This window comes from Phaethon aethereus, assembly GCF_964289735.1.
Source record: "Phaethon aethereus genome assembly, chromosome: 7".
Taxonomy (NCBI): domain Eukaryota; kingdom Metazoa; phylum Chordata; class Aves; order Phaethontiformes; family Phaethontidae; genus Phaethon; species Phaethon aethereus.
The window spans coordinates 7627124-7652708 of record NC_138583.1 but is presented as its reverse complement, the minus strand read 5'-3'; the positions used below and the strand labels follow the sequence as shown (position 1 = coordinate 7652708).

The following is a 25585-nucleotide window of genomic DNA, read 5'->3' as shown; positions in this document are numbered from 1 at the left end:
AAACTTTTCTTTCTATTAGGTACAATTTTCCAAAGTCTTCAGATGACTCGGAAACTCAAGTACCATTGCAAGTCAACAAGGCAGAGTCTGTTTTGCAGCACACTAACAAGCTTTTCTCTATCGCGGGCAAAAGACAAGGAGCAGCTAGAAGGCAACATCAGCTGCTGAAACGTACCCTCTCACACAGAGTTAAACAGCAAACTTACTCTTTGTGATGCTCTACGATACTTTTGGACAATGGCGGGCTGGAATGCGTTGTCAGTTTGAGAGGCCGAAGGGGATCTGCACTGGACGGTCGCACAGGAATGTGACTCAGTAAACCAAGGCTGTCAGCTGAGGTCACCGGGGTGGGCTGGTGTAACCATGGGCTGGGAGTATTCTGTTAACACCAACCAAAACAAAAAAATGAAATCAGCTTTCAAAATAATCATGGGACCACAAGGGTTACTGTATCACATCCTACCAATGATCAAAGTGAAGTAATGTATTTCAGCATAAAATCATATACAGTAAATAAAATTTACTATTTTAAGTCACTTTTTGATCAACTGGAACATCTGATTGTACTTCACCTGGAGTAGTGGAATACAAAATAGTTTACACTGTTTCAGAAGCATCCTTAGAACCATTTAATTTTTACATATTCAGCATGAATAGTTAATTCTAGAACGGCATCTCAAGCTCACCGAAATTAGCAAACCAAGGATAATCTTACAGCACTTAACTTCAGTTACTAGTACACAGACCATTAGCTCTTCAATGAATTGCAAGGAGTATTTCTTTCAAAAGACGAATACAGTTTAGTATTTCTGGAAAACAATTTCATCTCCAGCTTTATAACAAATCCCAATATAAGGGACAGAAGTATCTCTTTTCTGGACGGTTCCTCTCTGTCCACCAACCAAATGATTAAGTATGATAATCCTAATTAATCTGCTTTATTTTGCCAGACATTTTTATTTGGCATAATTTCATCAGCAGCACAATATTAATATCATTAGCATGCACGCCTGCCATACTTGCCAGCGTGGAAAACACACAGTATGCACCCAAATACTCAAAAGCCGGGCAATACCAACCTCCTCATTTACACACACCATGATAGTTTTAATTTATGAAGCTTTTTAAATTCACTACTTGGGTACGTTCCTATTTTTTTTTGTCTTCTCTGAAACTTGTGTAATAACTCTGCAGGAAAGATCACAAACAGCTCTCCATCCCTCTCCCTTTTCCCTCTCTCCTCCGAGCCCACTTACGAGAAATGTGCACAGCGGAGCGGAAACGCAGGGCACCCTGTTGAAGTGGTGGTCTAGTACTAAAGACAAGCCAAGAAGGGACTGGGGCAAGAGTGAGCAGAGCTCTCACGCACAGCCCAAAGTCCCTCAGCGCTGCTCCACCCCTAACTCATGGCACTGCCCAGAACTTCTTCCACTCCTCTGCTCCTCACCAGTCCACTCCCCTCCTCCCTGGTCTTGGTGACTCCCAGTTGAGAACTGCTGCAGCAGAAGGGGAGCCAAGAGCTCTCAGGACACAGGCACACAGCACAGAATAGATTTGCAGGTGCTACAACTTTGAAGTTCTGACTTCTATAGTTTTGAATATTTAAAGCAACTGCTTGGGTTTGTGCTAAGTTTTAGCGCACACGTTTCCTAGGCCTGGAGTTCCCACGCTGTGGTGAATTCCCACGAATAGCCTGTAAGCCGTATTAAAGTATTATGCAAAAAAGGCCCGTCACCTTCTCCCTAGAGGAGCTTGGGAGCATCTGCTTGAGCACCAAGCATTGCCCAAACAGCTTCCTGACTCCACCTGCAACCATCTACAGCCCAGCCCAAAGGCTGGAGCTGCCACAGCCACACGCAGACAGTAGGAAAAGGTGGGCTCGGGGCCACACTTCCTTCAGCACACAGACATGGCTCAGCCCTGAGCTGAGGGCGGCTGCTGCAGCTACAGCTGAAACACAGATCCTTTTCTGTGATTGTGGCATCCACGCAAACCCATTTTGGAAACGCCCATTCTGGGTTTCTAAGACATATTTTAAAAAGGCCTCCAGTGCAAGAACCAGAAGACAAGTCACCACAAGACAATTGCCACATATCAACATAATTAAAAAGCTACGTGCCTCGGTATGCAGGGCTGCATACTTCAGGCAGCCAAAGTGAAAACAGAGTCTATCGTAAGTTCTTCAAAATGGACTTCAGCATGGGGTGGAGCAGGCAGCAACATGAAAAGATAAAGCCACCTATAGTTTTCTCTTAGGCTCTTCTCTGCTGCATTTTGACTTTATCACATTCTAGATCAAACTGCCTTCATATTACAAGGCCAACTCAAACTGACTGTTTGGGAAAGACTTAGCCACAATGGTTTGGCTTTTCTCAAGAATGAGGCTGGGGAAGAATAGCTTTCCCCATGATGAAAAAGAAAAAAATCTCTATAACCATTCAGAAACTCCACGCTTTGACGCAAAGGCTTGCGATTTGGCAGAAGGACCACTGTCAGCAACATGCCTTTTGTAGTCCCTGTGAAAATCTGCCCAAATTAGGCCAAGTTGTAAGCCTCTAAAAATCAGTATGCACATGCTCAGTGGAGGTTTGATTGAAGCTGGCACTCCAAAGTTTCTGCCTGCGCTACACATGCTTCATCTTACACTGTTCCTCTAAGGTGCCTGCAATGAGCATGCCATATCCCAAGCCCGCAGGAGCTGAGAAAACTTTTCCTCTAATTGCCATGTCTGCCTGCCAAACGCCGCCACCGCACTGGGCGCTAGGCTGAAAAACAAAAACCATTTCTTCTGAGACTGCAGTCGTCATACTCAGCATACAGACAGAGCAATCACCCTGACTGGAATACAGAGAAGCAGAAAGCAGATGGGAAGGCAGGGATGTGGGTCAACAGGAACAGCAGGGGAGACAAAGATGTGCCAGGAGAGGGTACACGGACAGGTGTAAAGGCAAGAGAAACGGGTGTACAGTGCAAGAAAGGTTTATAAATGCCAAAGTATTTCCCTTTAGAACTTCCCACTGGATTTAGGACTCCTTCTGTCTCGGCCTTTCTCCATTATTTAGCAAGCATACCTCAAATTTCACCATGAAGACAACTGTCCTACCTCTCCTAGTATTTAACTTAACTAATGGTTTTCATAGTTTGAGGTAGCAAATATGCAAGCAGTGGACTAGAGGTTCCAAACCAGCTGGTTGATCTCAGTTGGTCATAGACCAAAACCAAACATTTTGTCTTTAAAATATTTTAAGGAAATCAAGGCCTGGAAGAACTCCCTACTCAGGTCCACTGTGAGACAGCAGTTACTACTGGATTTCCATTCGTAGTTCTCTGCCTACTCAAAAAACCCACCATCACCGCCCACTCACTGCGATACAAACTACCAAGTCTGTACCTGGAAAACCACTGCTGGGAGACATCAAGCCCAGCAAAATACATCATAAGAAACGAGTTCAACTTACCCTTCTCAAGGAAGCCTCCGCGTTAACAGGAGTTTCTGGGTGGACCCATTTGGAGGAGGGCAGACCGAGTCCTGAGTAAGCATGTGTTCCGTTTGGATACTGCCAAATAATTGGATAAAGCCCTAGCTGATTATAGGAAGCAGAAGGATGAGGTTGTCCAAGAAGATGTGGAGACTGGTGTTGTAACATCTGTTGCTGCTGCTGGTGTGCTAATGCCAAATGGCTTAAGCTGCTAGCATGAGCAGTCTCTAGTCGCGGATGGCCACCCAGCAAGGAGGCAGCAGGCACTCCGGGTAACACTGCAGGAAGTAGATGAGGGTGATGAACAGAATGGTGAGATGCGGTACTAAGGGGGTGAGTGTTAATAGCGGACAAGGGAGCCTGAGCCGAAGACCCAGCTAGCAGATGGGATGAACCAGTTAATGCAGGATGATGAGCATTTGGATTTAAACAGGTTCGGTGGGATGAGGAATGCAGAGGATAATTATGCTGATGCAAATAAGGTGAAATGTGATTAGTTCCTGTTTCTTGTCCAATCAGAGTGGGGTCCCTGTACACCGTGAAATGTTCGTTCTTGTCAATGATAAGAGGACTTTTAGTCGCTTCTAGAGCACTAACTCTAGCTGGAACTGGATGAAAACTAGACCTAGGCAAATCATGATCAGTTTTACTGGCTGACCTTGTTAATCCAGTAGCATGGCTGTTTTGGGAACTAACCTTAGACTTCACAGTATCAGAAGATTGGGTGAATTTAGGCTTAACATCAGGTGACTTTGTTTTAGGATGATCAACTGAAGCACTAGGTTTTGACTTCACAGAATCGGGGACTGGACTTTGTTTATGCAGTTTACTCTCTTCTGCTAGAGAAGCTACATTTAACGAAGACATAAATGAGCCATACTGCACTTTCTCTTTTTCAGGATTTAAGTGTTCATTTACCGACAACGTTTTTACGACCCCAGGTTGTATCAAATCTGTTTTGTTAACACCACTGCTAACCCAACTTTGATCAGCTTCCTGTTTTCTTGCTTCAAGGAAATTTGAATTTGCAAACTGCTGTTTTAAGTCGCTGCTGTGAGATTCTATTTTCTGAACCGTTTGCAAACCAAAGGTACTTGCAGCTTTATTCTGGCTCTCCTTTTCAGACTTGTTTTCATTAGTAATGTCAACAACACATTTTGGAGTAGGAGGTCTGGGTACAAATTGCTCATTTTTTAATTCCGCAGTATGATGTTTTTCTGCATTGCACTCCTGAACATGTGGATCCTTGGCATTCCGCTCATAAGGTGTTGGCTGCTCTGCTGCATGGAGTGAAGATTTTTCCTGCTGATCTAAGACGGATGACTTCAGTCTTTCTGTCTCTTCGTGTTTTTTATCCTCCTGTACTTCATCCCACGGAGACTGCCTATCTGTTAGTGTCTGTTCCACTGCCTCAATAGTTTGGGATTTTCCTTCTTCTCCATTTATCTTTGAAGTGTTCTTGCTTTTTAACTCATTTTCTGAATTTTGTTCTGAGGACGAATCTGTTAATCTTTTATTTGAAATTTCCGAGTCACTGCTCTCAGAGTAATCTGAGATATTGTCTGTCCGCAGCCTCTTCATATTTAATTTTTTTTCATCCTCTTCAGGTTTTCTTCTTTTACTAAGGAAGTGTTTATTTTTGGTTTTGGGGTTTTCTGTAAAAGATAAAAAAAGGTCTATCACATTTTCAGTCTAATACAGTTTTAAGCAGCTCTCCCTCCTTTTCCAATGACTGCTTTTACCTCCTCGACCTATATAATCGTATCTTTCTTCTTTCGTCTTCTCTTCATCAGGCATGCTGCTGTCAGAGCCTTTCCTCTTATTTGGCCGAGTATTCCTCTGTTGCTGGTGCTGGTGAGAATTCTGTTTTGGTGCTGCAGTTTGGGAATTCATTGCTGGTCTGGGACTATTTGCTTGCGCACGCGTATAATGACCCTAAAAATAATTTTGTGATTAATAAACTTAAATGCAATTTTAATGAGCAACTTCAAACATGTATTTTTAATATTCACAATACACAAAAATACTTAGGTAAAAAGATAAATGTATCTACGTGGACTGTGTTGCTGTTCTGGTTGGAACGAGACCGTCGGCGTGAAGTGATGCCAATATTTTCACCTTTCAACAAAGAGTGAACAACATCATCTAGAAAGGTCATCTGAACCATAGAAGGATCAACATTCTGAGGTTCTAACACCTGAATTATTAAAAAAAGAAAAAATAATAATCAGCAAATGTTCAGACACTGCCCAATCTGCATTTTCTGTATCAGTGTTCACTGGTCTATTTTGTGTGCTAAAGACTAATCAGAAAAAAACCTACTTAATCCTGACAAGCAGAACTGACATATGATTCTCAGCAAAGGCTGGGCATAGAGTAAAACCAGAGCAAATGTGTCTTTACATATCACTGTAAAAATAACTTTTTTTTTTAAAAGAACAAGTACCCCACCACTTCCTTCCCCTTCACTGACCTGCAAGTTTGAAATTAAAAGACACTGAGCTCTTCAGAGTAACCCTTAAGTAGCAATTGCAATATAAAAATATTTTGTAGAATTTATTTAACATACTACAGAATATGCTGCAGAAGCACACTACAATACTGCTCCTAACAGAAGCAAAACTGCTGAAAAAAGGTACCAAAACGACTGGAGAAAAGAACTCTAAGACTGGCAGAGTGTTACTAATGAGGGATCCTTCAGAAAGAATACTAACTACATCTTTAATCAATGTGTCACAAAGTGAAAAAAATAACATTTGGAGAAAATTAGTTAGAGCAAATTAAGGGAAAGAATGTATTTGAGCATTAGACTAGTCTTAAATTTTTATTGTCACACATGATTTTGTCAGTCATTTCAAGTTAGACGGGTCATTCACTGTATTAACATTGAGTCATTACTCTGGTCTCCTGAAATAGAATTCATTACTGCCACTAAAAATGCCAGTATTAATTCTTTTTGTAACATCAACTTCAGAAATACAACTAAAATGCACCATCACCACAGTAAATGTAAATTAGGGCTGCAGTAAATGCTTAATTCAATAAATTGCGGAAAATAGATATTTCAATTACTTGGAAGAAGTAATCGCTACTGCGGTGCTAAAAGATTTCAGCATCAAGAACAGAAATTCTCAACAGAGCTGACAGGGAAGACCAGTTCTTAAAACTAGATCGCTTCACTTCAAAGACTTCAGTAGTCAAATGGCAACAGGAGAATAAAAGCAAAACTGTAGGCCTGGTATTAATCATAACATTGCACAAACGTTCAGCTTCAGGATGGTTTTTAACTACTAGTCCAACGCAAAGTCATGCTGCAGTTTCAGTGCAGTGATAGACTCACCCTGCTGGACCTGAACAACTCAGTGTATTTCAGAGTACCACGGAAAAATTTTAACGCTCCCAACGTGTAGTTTACTCGAGGCTTGTTTTCCGAGTATGACATATCAAACTCACCTGGTCATTCATAACAACCATAGTGCGGGTGAAGAGATCATGATGAGTAATGATACCAGTAAACCACTGGGTGGCAGAATCCTGTCTGTACACTCTCACCCTATAACCATTTAAGGAGTACGGACCTTTAGAAGGGGAAGAAATAAAAAAAAACAAAACATTGAGGAATTCAGCAGAAAAAAGTATAAACGGGTTTTCCTGGGTTTTTAACCTTCGTAGCAAACATATAGCGCGCATGGCACAGAAAGCAAGCTACAGGCAAGTCTGGCACAGCACTGCCTGTGGATTTTACTTTTATTCAGGAAGACATTTTGAAATGCAAATGGTACATTTAAGTATGCTTTAAGGTCAATTATGCTAACATTTTCAACATACAATTTTCTTATCTAACTAAATCTTTCTGCAACCGTGATGACAAATGATGGGAAAATTCCTGCCTACAAACAGCAACCATAGAAAAGTAATCTGAAAGGCTAGCAGCAGGTTATACAGAAGCTATTTAACAGGCTAGTCACATGCCCAGATGCTTTGCTGGCAAAAAGATTTACATCTTGGTGGTTAGGCTCTGCATCTGCCAAGTCTTTCCCATAAGTGACCACAGAGTTTCTCTCCATTACAGCAGTCGGAAAGGCAGCTGAGTGATCCCCTCCCTGCTACGGCCACACAGAACATTCAAAAACATGCACACTATGAAGACTTTAGCTCCTGTTTTCAGATATGTCAACTGCAAAGAAACCCCACACAGTGTCCCTTTGCAAAGATCAGTTTAGTTCACCTCCAAAAGCCTATGGGGATGGGGAGATAGTATGAAACCAACTATAGGTACTTTATCAAGACCCAGAAATTGAGATTCAACAATTTTATATCCATGTTCAGTGCTTCACTTGATCATTATGACCCTAAGTTTCATCGCATTTAGTGTTTATATAGCATTTTGTATGATCAAGCAATGCTGCCACTGAGTTCAGTTCCAACCCAAAACTGTGGGTTTTGCTACTTCTGCATGCAAACCCCAGGTCAGGCATACAGGAACGGAAGCAAAACCAGTCAGCGATAACCTACAAAAAGCCTAACTTAAATGATTTAAGATTGCTCAGTTGCTCAATCACACAGGCAAGGACAGAATTCCCCTGTCTTTCCTAAAGATAATTTTTTCCAAGCCCTGCCCAGTACATTAAGCAAGCTCAAACATCTGCAGCAAACAGGCCAGGGACCTCGCAGGTGACAGCTTTCTCTAGGAAAATATCCGTATTCACATGACTGGGTCCATTATACTCTCTGCACAACAAAGCATGTGATCGTAAGGACTGTTTTCAAATGCCAACATTTGAGAGATCAAGAGAAGTGCAAAAGCAGTAACATAGACATTTCCAAGTGGTCGTAGGGTTTAATTTTGGAGCCTTAGCAAGGCCTTTTGAAATACGTTTTGCATGTGATTATCTACGTTTTAAAACAGCTGGGAAACAGAAACACCATGCAATGGCACCGTTCTTTCACCCACGTCCACATCATTCGCTGCGCAACTGAAACCTCGAGACCCGCTGAACCCTCGGAGCTATCAGCGTTAACTCACCCCAGCAGCACGTTCCCAGCTGCACAGACAAGGGTCAGAAGTGCACCAGCACTGCCAATCGCTGGTACGTATGGGCAGAAAAAGAGGAAGAATATACAAGCTTACGTCTCACATTCCTGGTGTTGGACCAGACGGGGTTCCCGTGGGGACACATTTCCTGATGGCTTCTCTCCAACCCTTACTCCATATGCCCCTGCAAAACGCCTCCAGCTCAGCTCCCACACTTCTGGCTGTCTGACCCAACCCAACATGTCTCAAACTTTTGATGGCTGTCCCAAAGCTCTGCCTTGTTCAGACAGTCTCGGTAAAATTTTGCCTGTGTCTCTTCGTGCAAATTTCCCATTCCTACTTTCCTATCCCAGCTCCTCCTCTCTTGCATCCTACTGTTAAAAGCACAATTATTTTCAGTCTCTTGCATAACCAGAATCAGTCTCTCCCCTCTCCCCAGCTTCTTGTCTCATTTTAGCATTTACGATTCCAGGCCACTGGCTTCCAAGTCCTTTTCCAGTCTTCTCAGCTTACAAGCTCCATCCTCCCTTCTCCATCAGCTTCCAGCTTCTCTCACACTCTTTTGCACTGACCCGGTGCCAATTTCTTTCCTCTTACTCCTTGTTCTAATCTATGTCTGCCCTTCATCCCAGCTGTTATCCTATCTATTTTTAAAAGTCTTTATCTACCTTTAAAAACAGCGGGTTTGGGTTTTTTTCCTTACATGCTGCTGGAGTGTCAGGAAGGAGAGGAAAGATTATACTGCGGTCACACGACACAGGACAGCTCAGCTCCAGCCCAGCCCAGCCACAAGCAGCCATTACAGGAAAAGCCTGGCTTTGTCTCCAGTCCCTGGCTGAATCACACTCAGCTACACATTGTTGAAACAGCCTGTGCAGTAATATCAGGAAATATCTTCAGGGCTGAAGCACAGTCAGTGTTTCAAGAGGGTTATTATACACACAGCCTCAGAGATTATAGTGATAATAAATCTAAAAGGAAGAAAAAATTCAAAGATCTTAATTGTTAAAAATCAAAGACACTTTACTATGTTCCTTGAACTGTTTTTATTTGTCCCAAAAGCCTTCAACTTGGCCAAGTTTGGGAAGAGTTTGTGTTTTGTTTTAAAACAGGAAATAAACTACTTTTCTGCTAAAACCTACACTCTCTACTGCAAAGCATGCTGCTGTGACTGCTGCCCAAAGAAAAGGTCATAAGGGCCCATTTTCTTTCTTTAGTCTCATTCTTGCAAATAATTGGACCCGTTTTGACTAAAATTCCCCCTCCTCAAATTGGCATGTTCCTTTTACAATATTTGGAACCCAATTTTAATGTTTTTCTCTGACCCCTGTCTTTCTTCAGACACACTGCATTTTAACAATGATAGTCAACGTAGAAAATACTAAGCTTTCTACTAAGATCATGGCTCTAGCATCACAGACAAGGAAAAGGCTGGATCCTAAAAATATGAGGATGATGTAAGAGAATATGATAACAACCTTAATAAATGCGTCTAGACAAGGTAGAACTGAAAATGCTGCTTACATTGCAGGCAACAGGAAAATGGTAATCATGGAGAAGGTGAAGAAAACCAGAGAAGGGAGGGGAGGAGAAAAGGGTAACACGACTAGATTACAGCAGCTATCACTGCTAGACGGCTGTGCATAAGCCACGGAAAGGTTTGTGCCAAACACAGTGTCCCCGTGACCAGGAGCAGATTATGCCCCAGGAGAACGTGACAGCAGGCTCTGCTGGCCGACCACTGTCCCATGGGGCTGAGGTGGTGGCACTGCAAAGGCCCTCGCGGTGGATGGCACGTCACTGCCTGAGGAAACGCGTCTCTCCTCGGGCCACACCGCGTCACATCAGGTGAGCAAGTGGATTTTAACTGCAACCTTTCCTTAGATGAGAAGAGCTAGTCTGCAAGGACATTTGGATTAGATTCATCTCATCATCTAAAACACTCCTCGTTTGTGCACTTCTAAGCATCCAAACATCTGTTTGAGAGATTATACATATAGACAAAAATACAGTTCCTGGAATGAGGGGACGTAAATGAGTTGTGGGGATGATGGGCTGGCAGTTTCATTTAGATGGCTTTTTCAGTATTGCTGGGGCTTTGCTCAAGTATTGATTCTGTACCAGTGTACACAGAGGCCCTTATAATTGCCTTATTATTGTTGCTCTAATGAAATACAATGAACAAGCTCCATTTTAGTTTTCTTTTCATATAGCCCTAATCTGATTTCACATCACCTCTCAATCCAGTTTTGGCTGCAAATTTCATCAACAGACTATTAACTCATGTTGCATCTCAAAGTATTAAGATAAAATCTAAGATGATTAACACTGACATACCAACTTACTACCTATACAATTCCATGCACTGCTTTTTCCAGCCTCCTTTCTCTGTGGCCCATAAGAATAATCACATCTACTCAAATTAAGAACTCCACAAAAGACAAGACACAATTTTACTCTTTCTCTGTGGCCCATAAGAATAATCACATCTACTCAAATTAAGAACTCCACAAAAGACAAGACACAATTTTACTGTATCTCCAATATTATACTTACCATATTCCTTTGGTCTTCTAATGTTAGTTTTATCAAAGCAACCAGACAGCGAGCAAACCTCAGCACCATCCTTATAATATCAGATTATTTACTGCTCCCCTCCCCATATTAATTTACAGAATGACTGCTTAAGCATTTTTGTCCTCAAATTGCTTTATTGCTTGCCTGGGGACTTTAACCCAGACCCACAGAGGTTAGTTTCTGCCCCGCACTGCTACAAATGCTTCTGCAGAGCTCCCTGTCAGTTAATGAATATACTGAAAATGCATGTAATATTTTTATCATCAGCAAGACTGAGCCAAAATAATTTATCCTAATAATCCACACTAGTTTTCACGTAACTTGTATCTACAGTGTAAAAATGACGTATACTGCAGTCTTCCAGCATTAGAGTTGAGTTACAAAACTGTAACTGTTTTGAAAGGCACTTTTCAACTGGGGGCGAGGGTGTGGGATGGGGACCTGAAAGTATTCATCTGTGACAGAACTGTGAAGAACTACAAGCACAGATAGATACCGGAGAAGTTATCATACGTAATAGCAACACTAGAAGAGCACAGAACAGTTTTATACACGCTACAAGGTGTGTGGTTGCCATTCATACACACTTATTTTCACAACGAATTTTACAAAGTATCTACGTTCAGACTAATGATATTCAGCTTTTGCTGTAATCACTAAGACATCAAACAAGTTAAGACAGTCTGAAGTAGTCATGCATAGCTTCTCACATAGTCTTTTTTTCTGGAATTAACAAATATTTAAAAAAAAAAAAAACTTCCAAGTTAGAAATATATTTTCCGTTACATCACAAATGCTATGGGATGAGGCCCACACAACTAATGGCCTTAAGCTAGCTAACACAGAATAAAAATAACACAATTTCCCACATAATTACCTTGCATAAAAATCTCCTGAACCTTTTGTTCCTTTACCCAGGCTTTTACCTCCTCATGTAACTGCGGGTTATCCCTGAGAACTGGGTTTAGACTGTCTACGTCGTCCTAAAGTAGAGATTAAAAAAAGAACCATATGTTATGTTTACTTGTAACATTGCTGTTTATTCCTAGATGTATTTTAGAGTACAATATTAAGTAGTTTGATGCTAGTTTTACCGATTGCCTAAAAATCCCTGTGTTATTTTTAGAAAAAACTTAGAAGCGTAACATAGTGCTAGAAGTTATTCCATGGGAACATGGTATGTCAGATCCCACATGTGGCCAGACTTGTAAGCTATTAATAGGATCACACTTTCATAAATACTATCTTACTACAAGCTAAAATTGCCCTTTAAAGACTTCAATGTTTACAGGTATGCAGAAAGAACTGTTTAAATAATGATTAAATTAATTAAAAAAAAAAAATCTGTTTTCCATATCTGTAAAATTTAATATGGACATAGTGAGCATAAACATAGATATAAAAACCATAAAGATAATGCATAAGAGAGAGATGTATTTTAAGAGAAACAAACATTCCGAGAGGAACACCATCACTGATTTTCAAATATGTAGGCTCTTGTTATGTAGGTAATTTCAAATATCACATGCTGTAATTTTTATTTTTATTGTATTCAGTTCTCCTAGAAGAGATTCTGTTTCACTATTTGAGTAGGACATCATCTGTGAAATTAAGACATATTTGGCAGCACTGTCCTCCTAACAAGGAAAAACTAGGCACAAAATCTGGTTTGAATCCTTGAAAGCATGGCTTAAGTCATCATCTCTAGACTTTTACAATATCTATTTCGCTTTATTTCAGAGCAAACTTGCTATTCCTGCCTTTGAGGCTGTGGCAGAGAAAAAAAGCTGCACCATAGCCTGGCGACTCCTCGTGCAGAAGACGATCTTGGAAATCTGTGAACTGCAGGAACATACATTTGTGCCGAAAGAACTTCAGACAGCTAAAATAATCAGAGCGATTCTCCACATACAAAATGTAAAATGTTTTATCAGTACTGCAGCTGAGATCAAGCAATTTCTTTCCTTGATCTCCAAGTTCCTTGATGTTTCACAATTTATTATGAAGAGCTCCAGCCACAGAATATAAAGATACAAGCAACACTCAGGGAATCGTGCATTGCTGCCAGGCCCTCAAGTGACATGAGCAATTTCTCTCTATTCATCTGGATGAGATTATTCCTGCTCACCCACTGATCACAGGATGTCTATTTCAAATTCAAAATTCACTTCCTGATACTTGGAAGATTTGCTGTGCTCCGTTATGGAGAATGCATCAATGCTTCAGTTACTAGAGAAAATTACTCACTCTCCTCCTTATGCTTTTGAAAGGGTATGGCCGCAGATCCAAAAGGAACGGTCAAGATTGTCGTTTTAATACATGTAAAACGGAAGTGAAGGGGAAGATCAAGAGGACCTCTACCACCAGGTTAAAAACACCAACCAGGCAAGTACGTTGCTAGCATTATCAGGCACAAGAGGGTCAACACTAAGATTTATTCAAGGATGGCAGACTAGGAAAACACTTCCTCTCCCAAGGCTATCTAAAAAGGGTATTAGCTGTTCTACTTTCCTGTGCAAATCCATTTTTGCATTGATTCTACATACAGAAGCAACACAACCACTGGAAAGAAGGAATGGTTTGCCAGGGGAAACAGACCCTGGAACTGGAGCTCTGTGATGATCATTCACCTGTCCTCCTTCCCATGCACTCTCCTTTCACAGCAGCTGCAAGAGATTCCTGTACCAAAAATCTCCCCTCTCAGATCCAGAAGTATTAGACCTGAGCAACAGACCGAGGCACTGCAATACTGGAAGTCTGGCTGACTTAAAAATGCAGTAAATAATATTGTACATTTTGAATAATTCCTTCAGTCCCATCTATGAAAATTGTTATTTTCCTCTGAAGATGATACACGTTGACTCGGTACCATGAAGTCAGACCTGTTAGTCTTAATGTTATTCTACTTCAGTGAGTTCTTTAGGCAGTTTTGGAGTCTCTATGTCATCTTGAGCCACTTTTGACTTGTTTCTGAAGGCAACACACACTGCTGCTTTTCTTTTTTTAGACTTCACATTCTTCCTAAGCATTTTTGCCTTCTTTAAACTTGACACTGAAGATACTGGTGATCCTACAGACAGTGCATTTGAACCTTTTTTTGTTGGTTGCAAGTACACTATTGAGAGTGCTTGGCGTGAACACTTAGAAAAGGAGACCACAAAGTCCGTTTTGTGCTTCTTTCCTCACTCTTTGAGAAAGACGAGCTCATCTCAAAGATGAGCTACAAAAGGCGCAAGTCAGTTCAAAGATCCATTACACAAACTACACACAGGTCTGACTGGGATTAGTCAGGGTTTCTAAATACACACACATAACAACACATTTAATATACCACCAATCACTGCAAAAAAAAAAAAAAAGTGTTTTGCTTCTAGACATGAACATGCAATATATTGGTCAACAGAAATCAGCACAGCAAATCAAAATTGTAAGTTGACAACTGAAGCTCAGTATCGATACCAAGAACAAAAAAGTTCCTGAAAACTCAAAAATTCTGTTCTTTTGTGTACGTATTACATTTATCTACTTAAAAAAGTATGTGCCATGACTGACCTTTTTCCACCATTGATCTTAAATCTGACCATCTAAAAACCAGGAACTTAACTGCATAATGTGTTAACACTATAAGGTGATGGCCTTAAGCACACTGTTTTAGTGCACACCGCAAACTTTGGCAAAAAGAAGACAAGGCAACAAACAAAGGTGATGACTTGCAGTCTCTTCCCTGTCTTAGTACTGAAGACAGGCACATGACTCTGCAGTGCCCACTCTTTCCCCTTACCCTGTATTTATATTGCTCAAGAAACAACAGCTCTGTCTACAGATTTGAACCTTGGCAATTACGACCTTCAGTCTTCCCCTCCTTCTTGGTTGAAGTAGCAAGACTGACAGACTAACTCACAGAAGACTTAAATGCCCTGTAGGATTTTCCTTCAGATTTTTCCTCATTTGAAAGTAGTTTCACTTAGAAAAGTAAGTACCGTACCCTCTCCTAGACTAGTTTTTCCACAAGTCCTGGAATACCTCCTCCAGGAGGCTGTTAATGCTAGTCTGAAACCCTGGTCTGAAATGCAAATCAAATAAACGGGACTGCAATTTTCTTTAAATGTACTGTAGGAAGCTCCTTATGTACTTCATACAGTAGTGCCCCTTGTTCCACAAATGATGATACGCAATACTGGGAAGAAGACAAAGGGCATATGGGTTAGAAAGATGCAGTCAAGATAAGCCTTCCTGCCCTTCTGGAAGACAGTCACATGAAGCAACGTGACTATCAGAAGCTTGCCAGTCTATGTCAGATTTTTTAGATCTTTGCTGCTATTCCTCTTTCTTTCCAGACCAAGAGAGGAATTCACTTCTGGTGGACTTTCTCCTTAACTATCCAAAATGACGGAACAGGTTGGAACAACAGACCACACCATCAGGTTAGAATACCACACTGCTCTAACCAGCAAGTAGAAATCTTTGTTCAGAGAAGCATTTTCAGAGAGCTTATTTGAACAAACACAAATTATCATTCAAAGACACAGGTGAACAAGTGCAGATCACTTGTAATACTTCTGAATTCCCTTTAAGTCATGAATCAAACAGGAATTTCAAAGACAGTACCCACGGAAAACCAAGTCAAAATCCAAATATATGCAGAATTCTCCTGCTCAAGCCCCATCCACAAACAAAATACTGAGAGTTGTTCCTGGATGAGCCGAACCTGCACATTGCCCAAAGACCATATAAAGTGCCTTCCGAAAGGCTCGAATGACCACAAGCTCCTTTTCTGTTTTGGGTGTGTCTGTGGTTGGAACGCCTGCACATTTCCACAGATTCCCAACAAGACTTGCACTATTGAAGCAAGATGTTTCCTCAGCACTTTGAAATACTTCTCCAAGTCATTCTTCACAAACTTGAGGGGCACAAACGAGTTCATTAAATCGAGAAATTAAATCCTAGAGCACAAGGCAACAACTAAAAAGTGGATTCAAGTAGCTAATGCCCCTATCCCCTGTCACACAGGCTGCATGCTGCTTACAGGAGGGTATATAAACTCCAATCAGCTTTCAACTCTCCATTTTCAGTGAAGAAGAGGAGAACTGACAATATGCATTCCAGGAAAACCAGTCCTGAAAAAACAGTGGCTTTTGGCACTAGCAAGGCTTAAATCGGAGCCCTGAAGACCAAACCTCAACACATGCCATGCATCTGAACCTGCAAATGTTTATTTGGGAAAAGCGCCTTCCTTGGCCACGGTGTCTCTGCATTTGGCTTCAATGCATCAAGCACATCTTTTTAATATCAGTAGGAACTCATTTCAGCTAGTGTTTTACAGAGAAAGACTAAGTAGATTTTGCAGTCCTTGCAAAGGTCAATACCACATTAGTCCTCACCATCTGTGGCTTAATTAACTATAGCTTCCTCTGGCTGCTTAGAGGTTTTCTGATAATTTAGGACATGAATTAAATGAAAACTAGTACATAACCAACTTCAGAATCCTGTTTACAATGCTTACACAGTATGCACAGCACACAGAAATAAGCATGTTGTTAGTACTTTAATGGTAGAGGGATCACATTTAAATTCAAACAGTACAAATGAAAAAATTCAGAGATCAAAGTGTCAAAAGCTTGAAGCTTCAGTTTTCTTGTTTCATGAGTATCTTAAAATCAGTTTCTATAAAATGAGCCTCTCACCCTTTCCCCCCCACCACCCCTTTTTGCACACATCATTTTTAGAACTGCATGGAACTTCAGCTGCATAGAGATTCCATTTGGAAACGGCAGTCTGAAAAACAAGGAACAAGGTACGTCAACACCTGCCTACCGACTGCCCCAACAGTCTTCAGAGTGCAGTGGCAGCAAAAAGTATTGTTTTTAAAATCTAGACTGCCAAGAATTTATACTAGTCCTCTAATGCCATCTTCTAGAAGATGATTTTCTCCTGTAAAAACATTCTCTCCTTATTTTCATCCCTTGATAACTAGCTTTTTCTTTTTCCTTCCTCTTTTATCTTTCCCTGATTGTGTCACCTGATATCTGATTACATCACTGATCTGTAAACTCCTTCACCAATTATAACTTTTTAACAGGCGTTCAATCTTAGTATTGTCCTGCCTGACATCAGAGTAAGGGAAAAAACCCCAAACAGTAGTGACATAAAATCTGGATAGGCAGAATACCAACGATCTTAACAACATCAGCAGCTATTAACTCTGCCATACTAAAAAGACTTTTTTTCCCAGTGGCAAAAGATGAGAATCTAACTAAAACTCAGAAAAAATGGCAGCAACTGACACCCCCAAGGGTATCCCCAGGCAAGTGCTGCTGAGGCCATACCGACCACATCAAAACCCTACAGGGAAATCACCAAATTTAGCTGAGACTACAACATACAGATCTTCCGTTGCTTCACCCATCTTTCTAGATACGTATGCATGCATAAACCACTGGTAAACAGTATATTCCTTATTCCTTTCTGACAAGTGAAAGACTACCCCAGCTGCCACGCCACCGCAGCCGGCGGGCAGGGGGCCAGAGTGGCATCGAAGGCTGAAGGGCTGTGCCGCTCCGCACCAGCCAGCACAGAAATGCCGCTCCGGAGGGGACCGCTCCGGAGGGAGCGCATTGACTCGACCCACCGCATGCCCCTGCAACTAGGGCAACCCCCCTCCCGCGCCAGGCTTCTCACGAAGGGCAACGCTAGCCAGAAACACCAGAGCTACGGAAGGATAGAAAGTTTTCTGAGGAGATGGTTAACTTCCCAGTTTACCTTAAACGGCTTTGTCTGAGGAAAGAGAAGCAGCTTAGGCTTACCAGGCAACGCTAGCGCTTTCTATGTAAACCCAACCCACACTTGACCTATTTTCTGCCGTTCTGAGCGCACGGTCACAATTTACCTCATTCAAACCCGGCAGCTGCTGGGCTACATTTGAACCAGTTAAGTCAAGCTTGAAGGCACAACCCTGACCCCTAAACCAGAAACAAAGTCGAGCTGAGGTCAGCCCTGCTCACACGTGCGCAGAGGCACGCCGCATGGGAAAAGGCAGGGATGGGCCATGACGCTCTCCCTACGTGCAGAGGCTAGGGGAGAGAGCGGGGATAACCAAGCCGTTCCCAACAACGGGCTCTGAATGCATTGTTCCAACAAGGACAAATGTTTATAGATATTTCGAACCACAAACATTTAAGATTAGGGGTTATTTTTAGTGTCTAACAGCAACAACTATGTTTCTATAAGTAGAAAGTTAAAATTACAGAGAAAAAGAGAGGAGGACTAAAAATTTAGCAATTTTCCAACTGCCACTAAACTTAACATCTCTCGGGAAAAACTATCAACAATTTTCTTTTGCTCCCCACTCTTCCTTATGCCCAATACTCCCCTCCACACACTCCTATTTCCTTCCTCATTGCACCTGTTTGATAATTAAAGAGCTGACACCAATTTTAAAATTTTAATTATCAGGTTTAATAATTAGCGGAGCAGGGCTGCGTACACTTCTCCACGTCATGATTTCAGGCTTGAAGAAGCATCGTTGCACCTATTATTTCAGTTCTGGAAGAATAACTCACACCCCTAAAAATACCACAAAATGTCTATTAAAAGTACAAAAGATTACCCTATAGAAAATGTATGAAAAGTTAGGAACATAAATATACAGGACAAAAAAAAAAAAAAATCTGACTCATAGTCTAATATTCTCCCTAGTTTTAACTCACAAACACAAAAATAAACACAGATATTTGCCTTCCTATAAGACTACCAATGCCTCAAGTGAAATGGGCATGCTGAAAAACTTGCTTTTTACAAGTCAGCTTGTTATTCCTGTACCTGTAGATGAGAATCTAGTATGGAAAGGCAGAATTGAAACGAGAGCAGCATACAGAACAAGCATGCAGCCACCAATGGATAAGCAAAACCAAACCTGAGCCAGGCAGGTATTGTCACAAAACCACCTAAAAACTGCTCTAGTGACTTCCACAGTAGTTTTGCATTTGAAAATAGAGATTAAAAAAAAAATAGATGACCCTTATGCTCATGGGTTATGTCACCCTCTCTTTGAGCAGCTGGGACAATCTGGGTCAGAAAAGCAAAATCTCCTGGAGTGACAGATGGATCTTTTAGCATCCGATCTAAAGACCTCCCCAAACAAGCGGCTGCTATCCACAAACCTGGTGGGCTGTCAGCCTCCACTTACAGCGCTGCGGTGACTGTTTACATTACCTATGTTCTTCTCCATGCACAAATGAATGAAAGGTCAAGTGAACAGCACTGCTCCATGTCCATCTCCCTCATTTTCTTTCCTTTTCCACTGAATCACATTTTCTTCCCCTTCCTCACTGCAGGCTCCATACATTTATCACCACCAACCCAGCAACAGGCAACTGTGTCCTAATTTTGCATTTTACCTACTCCTAAGAGAAACAGGGAGGAAGTACTGGTCCTAACCCACTCAGCCAGTAACTCCCAACTCATGTGGTGATACTGGAACAAGCGTGTAAGTCACTTACCAAGCACCTCAATGCCACTAAAGGAAAAGAAACCTCAAAGTGCAGACATATCCCTGAAGCAAGCAATTAGCAGAGTGAAGTTGATGCCAACAAGGAGAGCAGCTGAGTAGATCGAAGAAAAATCTGTTGTACATTGATATTTAAATTTAAACTGAGACTCAGACACCCTGTGAATTATGAACAGCTTTCACAAGGTATCTAACAACTCCCCAGATCTTATCAGCTGAAGGATAAGCTGTATGAGTGGAGATGTCCAAGTAAAAAAGAAAGTACATTCTGTTGATCACCAGTTGTCTGGACCAGTGGGCTGCCAGACAGGCAGTCTAATGCCCCCAGAATCAAGCCAAGAGATCAGTTCTTGCTCAGAGACAGACCATTTTACAGAAGATGCATCCTCCTTGCACCAGGAACAGAAGTTACTTGTGGCAGCTTGAACTGGCAGAGTTGGAAAGCTGCCACCACAGATAACGCCAAACCGGACAGTTCACCTCTTATCTCATGGTAGTTACCTCCATCAAATTTTTTATCAGTTGCATTACTCAGCACCACCGTATTATTTGACGAGACTGCTGATAACTAAGTGCTTACTGTGTTAAAGAGCGAAGGTCCCTCAAGTCAAATCTTCAGAAGAAAACTGTAAAAAACTATCCAACACGTGGCAGACTGACGACAGCTCCTAGCATCAACACCACCTCCTAGATACCCTGGTGCATGTTTCTAACTCTGTGAATGACTCTCTGCTCTGTGATTTGAACTACCACCAACTTAGATTACCAGCAGTCACAGAGCTACCCAGTTTCCTCTGCAAATATTCTCAGTCCTATTTACGGAATAGCAGCTCCAGGAACACACAACTTTCCAGCTCCTTTCCCCCCAGAACTGATGAGGATTATGGACAGAATACAAATCCTTTCCAACAGTAAAAGTAACTTTTTTTTTTTTTTTTTTTTTGTCTAGAGGGAGGAGTACATCAGATATCTTAAAAATGTTCTTGAAGACCAAACTCCACTGAATTTGGCTCACTTAATTACTATTACATTCACGTTTTATTTTCAAGTGGTTTTCTGGGGTTTGTTTGAAAACCCGTTTCTCAGAATAGTGCTACATAACAGTGTTGGCCAACATGCTTATGATACAAAAGTGTTCAGAATAAAACACATTTCCCTCATGTTTTAAACAAGTACCACTGTATTTGCACAGAACTTTTCAAAGTTAATTTCTAATAGAATTTAAGGCAGCACTGCACAGAAGCAACGCATAGGGGTTGAGAAAACAATTAGCACATTTTCTTGCAGAATTTCATTCAGGAGAACAAACTTCACTGGTCTCGGGCATACAGTGCAGAGATTCTCCAACCATCTGGCTGGGCATACAACAGCCAGCCCATCACTGTGCAAACGTGGAAATGCTGCTTCTGCTCCAAGACCATATCAGAAGCACTGCAGCTATCGTCGTGTGCTTTTTTCCCTTCCTCCCAAGAGCTCTGTTCTGAGCTGCTGAAGGTAATTTAGAGGTCTGACCAGCTGGGACGTATATCATATTTGGATTAACACCACAGCTCTCTGCAACTCTGGAAAAAGCAGTGGCTATGCCTTTTATAGAACAGATGAATAATGGTCTTGCAAAGAGGAAAGATTAAATTGCTGATCAGAAAACAGGGACATTTCAGTCGTCGCTGCAATAGGCAGCATGGGGTAAACTTAGGGAAGGCACTCAGTGTTTAAAATTGATACAGTGCTCATCTATTTCACAAAATTTTTCCATCTATAAAGATACTAGCACAGAAAGACAAAAAAATTCCTATTAAAAACATAATTCAAGACTGAACTACACCACTGGGGAGGGGCAGAAAGCCTGTCAAGCACCATACTCACCTGCCAAGTCTTATGCATCCTGAAATCTGCTTTAACCTGATTTTATCTGTTGTATACCGAAGTGGCATGGACTAGTGAAAAGAAGATGGCAAAAGGGAAGCATTCACACTGGGTAAAAACTCAGCCTCTTTGGCTGAGATATAATTTTTAAACTGTATGATTAAAATTCACTACTCAAATCGAAAAATACAGAATAATTTGCAAGATGCACAGAAATTACCGTGCTTTACACCCACTTGCTCAGCATACTAAAATACTACTCCCAGTAATGCTGGCAGACCGACACAAGAAGATGGGGATGCAGGGGAAAAAACAGGAATTAGTTAATTTTAATTCAATTCAAAAGTCAGGAATTGTTTGCTAGATTGAAGGGTGGGATCAGTATTTACAAACAATGGTAGTAAAACCCAAAACCTTTAGAACTATATTTAATTATGTAGTATACTGTTAAAAAGAAACAAAGTTTGATCAGCAAATGTACTGCACACCAAGCCCTCTACATTAAAAAAGAACTGTAGGACGAGTAAAACAAATTTCTCTGCGACAGTGGGAAGAAACCCGTTTTCTTACAGATTTGAGACCTACCTCCACTCTAGCAACCTCAGCTTATCCCAGGGACCTCAAAACTCTTTCCCCTGCCTCCTTGTGTACCTTCCCACAGCCTTCAGCAGTTCCACCTGAGCACCCTACTACCTGGAGTAGCCACACTATTTGTGGCAGCTACACCACCTGCCTCCTGACTGGTGGCCTCCCACCCATGCTGCTCACTTCCTTAAGGCTTGTCAGATCTGGAGGAACTCCACTCCTGCGTCAAACCTTGCCAAGAGAGACAAAAAAGTGACCAAAGCTCCTACTACTTAAGAAATCAGGGTAAAACAGAAAGGTACAATTTTATCCCACCGATTTTGAGAATAAAGGCAGATCAAGGCCCTCGGGGAAACAGCTCTTTTTCAAAGGGAGGCACAAATACAGGCTTAGGAGAGACGATGTACATCTCCCTCTGGCTCTACAAATGGACGGTGTCAATCCCTCCTCCCTCATTCCTCCCTCCTTGCGAGTGCTCTGATGAAACTCTTCTGCCCCACACGTGTAACTGGGAGCGAGGACTGCTATGAGTCATCTGACCCACTTCTAGCTCGATGGAGCCTTTTGCTTCCCCTCACGTTGGAAGTGTACACTTAAACATAGATGTGTCGGTAACAAGCTGTTTAGACCATCGCTCTTTACAAGGCTGCCAGAGAAGCCAGCTGGACTGCTTATGGGTGGTCCAGACACCAGAGACACGGCTCTTAAAGACGACGCTGAGAAGAGTTAAAGATGCAGAAAGCTGTGTGCGCCTCTGCTGCCCGTGGAGGAAACGAAAGCGGGAGGCGAGCACATGACAGCCACGGCCGCCAGCTGGCCAGCACCAGGAGTTCCCGAGCTGCTTCTGTCAACCTCAAAGGGTGGGACAAACCCAAAAGCTCCTGCCTGCCTGGTCAGTGGAGGTACAAGTTTATGGGAAAAGCAATTTTCAGCTCCAGAAGCTATTTTTAAGCCTGAAGTTTAAAGTAAGAGCAGTCTGAAAGATGAGTGCACTTATGATTATGGGGTGCTTAAAATACTGACAGAAAAATATTATTTTATCCCTGTTTCAAGATGTTTAAAGAATTTTTTATGTGCACGTCATTACTACACAAGCCACGCTACACGACTGGCTTTCTTTTATGAGCAGACAAGTCACAAAACCCAAAAGCATCCAGGCCTGAAATACCCAATGTCTGCCCATAATAAACAGAAAAGGAGAGTATTAAAGAACACCCTTTTCTCAAGCCTTACTTCATGGCATACAGAACTTGAACTCCTAACAGATCAAGTAAGATCAGTGCAGTATTACATCCTGAATCCAAGGTACCTATTCCATGATTAGTGAGAAAGTTTATTATTATTACTTCAACAATCTTTAAGGTGTGTTAGACATTTGACCTCTCGGTGCTCAGGCATGCAATGCACATTTAGAAAAAGAGCAAAGTACACACACCTATCACGGGGTATGTAAAGAGCTCCCACAGGGGACTTCTCAGTGCCCTATCTTTGTATCTGCAACCTTCAGCACAGAGGCAGAGAGGCAGACTTTACCATTTTGAAGCACTAAGGCAACTAGGCTTGTAGTCAAAAAAGAAAAAAGAAAAAACATTGTTCTGAAGAAGGATGTAACTAAGTAGGGTGGCTCAAAGAGAGATTCCACCACAGAGAAGAGCCCAAGTATGCGTTTGATTCATTCTTAGCAGGGTGGTGTTTTTTTTTTTTTTAAACCCAATATGCAGGAGGACTTTCTGAAGACTGTGTGCACACCCTTCCACTTCCTTCCTTGAATGGTGAAATACCCTCTTTGCAGGAAGTTCAATGATTGTGAAGGAACTTAATTTGAATTCTTTGCCCTGCCTCAGCTGTGCATGTTTGTTCCAGTGTTGTGTGCTCACAGATCCTTTGGAATTAGATTATCACACACACAAAAACTGTATGTATATATGTGTGTGTGTATTTGGAAACAGATAATCTATCATGCTCCCTGCTCTGCCCAACCCAGACACACAGCTGAAACACACTGACTGCTTGGGCAAAGCAGTCTTTCCATGAGTGTATTTCATTATGGAAAAACACGATATAAACCACTTCTTGTTATTCTTTGTTTGCTTGTCCAAAGTATAATGCAGTTGACTCCAGCTGCTTCGGCCAGTAACAGCAGAATCACACACTTCAGCCCAAGAGTGCCGTGACGGGTACTGCCAAACACCACCCAGACAAAAACACCACACTGATGAGGTCACACATACCATATGCTGAGCTTTAATGCTTCACATCCCTATCTATAGTCTTTCAAGTAAACTACAATGCTTAAAGAAATCAAGGCATTATCAGCTTTGCTGCTGCTTAACTTACTATGTGTATCATAATGAACAGACACATAGCTATCACAGAATAGTTGAAATAACTTCTTATTACAGAAAACCACTTCAGTTCTAATTAAGTCACCCTTGCAATTGTGTAGGCTTACGGTAGTTTTGCTTAAAGTATTTTAATAACACGCATATTTGAAAGTGTGTTCATTTTCAATCTATAGCAACAGCCACTATAAAACCTAACACATTTGTAAATTTTTACTTAATCACAAAACAATATATGATATGCTGTGAATGCAAAGTAGAAAATTATTAAGGACCTGACTTACACATCACATTTCAAGACCACATTTCCTACAGATACTAGTTTGACATAGAAAATGCATGTTGTAAATTTTATGTCTATTACTTCCTGCAAAAGAACAAAAGAACATAATTTTCATTTCATTGCTAAGCAAAGTACCAGGGCAAGTGTTTTTATCTGCTTTCTCCTCAAGATCTCCTTGTCACCACCATAAAAAGAACTACATGACTAAATGGTCTGACCATCCCAGATTAATGAATGAGTCATTCTCAGTCACACACATGTTTCACGTAGACAATACCACTGTTTGTATCTTCTATGAAGCAACAGAGATAAAAGTCACCGGAAACAAGTTGTAGGTTGGTGTTTAAGGCACTGCACATACCAAGGAACTGTTATGAAGTGAAGGATTCAAAGCAGTACACAAGTAAGGGAAAAGAAAAATCACTAACACATTTATCAGTAAAGAACAGTTTCACTGACAAGTGTAATACTTGCTGTAGGAAACCCCATGAAGACACAAAAAAATGGAAAAAGGCTAGTATAGGGCAGCCGCATAACCTACTTTTAATAACAATATTCATCCAGCTCTTACAAAGGTTGTTGAATCTCTTAACAATTGAAACGTTTATTTATGCAAAGAGCAGACATGGCATGGGAATCCATGGTTCACAATTCCCCAGCGAGTCCTGCCAAAGTCTCTTTACTCTTGTTCTGGAAGAACCACTTCTGGTAACAACAGTAATTTAGTTCTTTGCCTACTCAAACTTTGTTTTTCCTGCCAAGACTAAAACGATGCCAAGTGAGCTGTTTTCTTTGCCTTGAGCAGTTGTCACCTTCAAACTGGACAGCACCACCTTATTCACGAAGCCCTTCAGCCCAACAGTTATGTTAAACAGCACTGCATTTTTTGATCAAAACTGATCTGAGCAGAAT

At 41.4% G+C, this 25585-nt stretch overlaps 1 protein-coding gene across 3 annotated transcripts in view; it reads right to left on the bottom strand.

The window, feature by feature from the left end:
- JMJD1C (jumonji domain containing 1C) overlaps positions 1 to 25585 on the bottom strand; it is a 164136-nt gene that overhangs the window by 27131 nt on the left and 111420 nt on the right. For all 3 annotated transcript variants that reach the window (XM_082002447.1, XM_082002448.1, XM_082002449.1), the window contains 6 exons: positions 11969 to 12074; positions 6933 to 7057; positions 5533 to 5676; positions 5222 to 5414; positions 3459 to 5134; positions 207 to 379 (listed from right to left, as the gene is read on the bottom strand). In XM_082002447.1, the coding sequence (XP_081858573.1) occupies positions 207 to 379; positions 3459 to 5134; positions 5222 to 5414; positions 5533 to 5676; positions 6933 to 7057; positions 11969 to 12074 (2417 nt within the window). The remainder of the gene's footprint in view (positions 1 to 206; positions 380 to 3458; positions 5135 to 5221; positions 5415 to 5532; positions 5677 to 6932; positions 7058 to 11968; positions 12075 to 25585) is intronic.